Raw genomic sequence first — 4,403 nt, forward strand, 5'->3', positions numbered from 1 at the left:
TGAACTGAAAAAAACACATGGAATACTTTCCAGGTCCCTGGAGCGAGGCGTCTCCAGTCAGCTCTCTCTCCACCTCTCTCAGAACGACCTCCTCGACCTGCTTCCACCCTCGCCCCTCGTAGGGTACGCGCGAGAGCCTCTCGTCTCTTCCTGCTTCTCCTCCACCCGTCCGCTGCCTTCTCTCCGCCCTCTCTGAACTTGGAGTCACAGGATCGCCCGCGTCATCCTTGGGCGATCGCTCGTGCCGCGTCTCATGCGGAGGATCCTTCGGCAAACCTGGCGCCCTGAACATCGGGGTCCCTCAGAGTTCGATCCCGCGGCCCGTACTGTTCTCCCTGTACACTACACCCCTTGGTGATGTGGTCTCCTCCCGTGGCGTCATCCTACCGCTGCTCTGCTGATGACACTCAACTCCACAGCAGCTCTCCTTTCAATCTTTGGAATGTCGGGATATGGGGAGGCTCATCTCTGCAGAGCATGCGTGTTAACACACGGATGTCTGGGCACCACCTGAAGCTCAACCTCAACAATTTCCCTCATTTTTTCAAATCCCAACGACAGGCATCTGATCGCACAGGCACCGCGCCTTTATTTATTTTTGGTCTCCGCCTAGTTCGCTGCAGTTCTAGCTGTGTGCGACTACTATTTTAGCGCCGCTATGTGTGAATTTAACTTTTTTTTGCAACCAGGCTCATTTGCATAGAAATGGGCCAAGTGCCAAGGCCATTTAAATACGCACAAATAGCACCGGCGCACTGAGACTATTTGCGTGGCAGAGCAGCTGGCGGTGAATTTCGCCGTTTGCGGGTGCATTGTGAATTAAACACTTGCTTTTTTGCTTATTTGCGCAGTTTAGGCAGCCCCAAAAACACAGCAACCCTTTTGTGAATCCGCCCAGTTCCTGTGTTGTTTGTCGTCCATGCCGTGGATGTCGGCTTTCAAGACAGGTGTCTTCTCATTTTCATAGCCCCAAGGTCTAAAAACAAAAAAAGGATAATCAAAGAAAAGTTATTTGAGGGTTTGCTGTCTATCTATCTATCTATCTATCTATCTATCTATCTATCTATCTATCTATCTATCTATCTATCTATCTATCTATCTATCTATCTATCTATCTATCTATCTATTTATCTATCTATCAATCTATCTATTTATCTATCTATCTATCTCTCTATCTATCTATCTATCTATCTATCTATCAATCTATCTATTTATCTATCTATCTATCTATCTCTCTATCTCTCTATCTATACTCACGCTCCAGGATGGACTCGCTGACCAGACTATATCCTCGGTGTGGGTTCCTGCTGAGGTCGATGTAGTAGTTGAACTTGAGTTCCTCGGGGTAGTCGTCGTGTGACAGGTCCTGGATCAGTGGGATCATGGGCTTGGACGCGGCTCCGTCGGCCAGGGCCTGGAGCATCATGTAGCGGCACCAGTCGTCCTGCAGGAAGGCCGGGGTGATGAGCAGGGCCTTGCAGTAGCTGTCCCGCAGCGCCTGGCACAGCTCCGTGGGCACGGCGGCACCCGGGCAGGTGTCCCTGTCCCACAGGAAGCAGCGCAGGCATCGGGGGGCGGCCTCCAGGAAAGCCACCAGGCGGTTCGCCTCCTCCACGTCAGCCGGCGAGGTGCTGTGGCACACCAGCACGTCGTACTTTCCACTCGGACGCAGCGGCTCCTCGCTGGAGGGGGAGGATGATGTCGATGGTATCGGAGAAGAGGTTGAAAACGATATGGCCGCTTGGTGGTTCTGTGAAGCCTCTTTGCCCTTCGAAGATACTCTTGATCCCATCAAGAGGCGATGAAGCCCTAAACAGGAGAAAACAGTCCGACCGTATATATTACCAATATATTTATCTTTTAAACTTTACTTTACTAATACTTAATGAAACAAATAACTTTAATAATGTAGATGCAATAACACTGTACAACCTGTAACAAACTAGTAAATGATTTACAATCATAATTTATAGCCATGCCAATAACCGATCCTGTGCATAGGATGGTATTGTATATTCTGTATATTTGATATATTTCACTATTCATGTTTTTATTTTTTAGGCTATTTGTGTATGTTTTGCAACTACTATTGTAATTTTTACTTTTGTTTTTTATTCTATTTATTTATTTATGTTTCGCTTTTTTGTCATGCTAATCCTATGTAGACAAGCACCAATCATCATGACAAATTCCGAGTACAAGCAAATGCACCTGGTGAAATAAAGTCAATCTGAGTTTACACACACACCGCACACACACACGCACACACACACACACACACACACACAGATCTACACGTATACAGTACATATCTCTATAGATACACAGTATATGATCAGCTGTACATGAAGCTGTTCCGACCAGAAGATCCTCTCAACTCACCACATGTCACACATGCCAAAGCTCTACTTCTTCTTTGTGATCATCCCTGTGCAAAGCAGTAGATCCAACAGATAGATCAGCGATTAGAAAGAAAAAAACAAAACAAAACAATGCATAATCCCAGGCAATGAGCTATATCAACTCGAACAAAGTGTGGGGGCAAAGTGGATGCACTGAGGTTTGTTTCACTGAATAAAAGAGGAACTGCATATACCATTGCCCGGAACGGTTGAATGGCGACAGTATGTAAAATGCTAAGCTTTTCTCACCGGTGAAACCACATTTTACTCAACCAATAATGGTAAAAAAAAACAAAAACAACAACACTCTGACACAGACAGAACAAGACGAGAGGATGCAAATCATCTATGGACAATTCGTGATAATGATTTTTATTTTTATTGTTCAGCGGGGAGGCAGCGGCCTTCGGAGAAGAGAATACGTGCTCCCCCACTCATATTTTAATGCACAAAAAAAAGAAAAAAAAACCAAAACATCGATCCCTACAAAAAAAAAAACAACAAACATGCAGGAATACTACATAAAACGTTTCACTACATCAAGATAAATACGTCAAAGGAAATAGTGCAAAGACCGGAGAACCTAGACGCGGATTCAATTATTGGATTAAATTAGAGAACAGAAAATTAATCAAATAAAGAATAATAATAATAATAATAATAATAATAATAATAATAATACATAAACAATGACTAATAAATATGAAATTAATATGCTAAAAGTGTTAAATAAACAAAAAATATATACATAAACAAACAAACAAACAAATAAATAAATAAAGAAAGAAAAAAATTTACGAGGCGGGGGTGGGGAGCCAAAGATTTGCCATGCGTGACCAACACACGCACACACACACGCACGCACACACACACACACACACACACAAACACCCACACACACACAACAGGAGCGGCGTGTGTAGCGTCGATACTTTTGGTATCGATCCGCCCGCCCGACCCCGGCGTTGGCAGGAGCTCCGTGGACTGCGATTACTCTGAGCAGCATGACGCATGGGGACGATTCCCATGATCGCATGTTTGAATACACTTTTTCGCCTTTTCCCCGACGGTCTGAACAGGTCGCGCCACTTGTCGCTGCGAGGGTCTGAAAAGTCCCTAAATCTAGCGACAACGTCACCAAGTTGACGACACTGCGTCACGCACGGCAAGTTACCCCGCCCCCCCCCCCAAAAAAAAATCAATGTCTTTGATGTAATTTATTCAAGATTCAAGATTCAAGATTTTAATTCGTCACATACATGTACATACTTTCATACAGATATGCAGTGAAATGTAATGCAACGCACCCGGTGATAGCGCACAATATGTCCTGGGAAAAAAAAATAAAAGTAAAAAATTCCTTTCTACTAGACCGACTAACTGACTCCTTAAACGTAATACAGTAAGTTGAATACTTATAGAATAAGATAAAAATATATAGAATAAAATACAATAAAAAAAAAAGAAATAAAATGGAATAGATAGAGGGAATATGCCTATGTATATACAGCGAATTAATTAATTATTTATCGATGAATCATAATTTGATGTATATATTTATCTTTTTTTTTATTTTTATCATTTATCATTATTTTGCATTATGATTATTATGACTTTAGTCACTGTTCGTCTGGATTGCACACATTTCTCTGACTTTGTTCGATTCGGTGACGTTGAGATGTAGTCGTTTTGAACACCGACTGCGTTGACATCGTTTGGTCAATAAAAAAAAAAAAAAAAAAGAGCCTCCCCTCACTATCTAATAAATAATCGATTTTTCGAAATGATTTCCTCGCACGCATTGAAATTGTATTTTTATATGGTATATATATATATATATTATTTTTTTTTAAATGACTATTGTAACGTTAGGACGCCGTTTCCCTTGGCTGCTCTGTTCGCGGCTGCTCGTCCGGTCGCGCTTCTGACACTCGTTCGCCGTCATTTCGTTCAATAAAAAAACAAAAAAAACAAAAAAACAGGAAAAAGAAATTCCCGGAA

General features: G+C 42.4%; 1 protein-coding gene across 1 annotated transcript; it reads right to left on the reverse strand.

The window, feature by feature from the left end:
- Positions 1-852: 852 nt before the first annotated feature.
- On the reverse strand, positions 853-1,792 carry tirap (toll-interleukin 1 receptor (TIR) domain containing adaptor protein; the record flags this gene model as incomplete). Its single annotated transcript, XM_080006589.1, has 2 exons — positions 853-976; positions 1,254-1,792. The coding sequence occupies 2 exons, from the start codon at positions 1,790-1,792 to the stop codon at positions 853-855; spliced, it is 663 nt and encodes a 220-aa protein (XP_079862715.1).
- Between the last annotated feature and the right edge of the window lie 2,611 nt (positions 1,793-4,403).

The sequence above is a fragment of the Zeus faber genome (genome assembly GCF_960531495.2).
Source record: "Zeus faber genome assembly, chromosome: 9".
Taxonomy (NCBI): domain Eukaryota; kingdom Metazoa; phylum Chordata; class Actinopteri; order Zeiformes; family Zeidae; genus Zeus; species Zeus faber.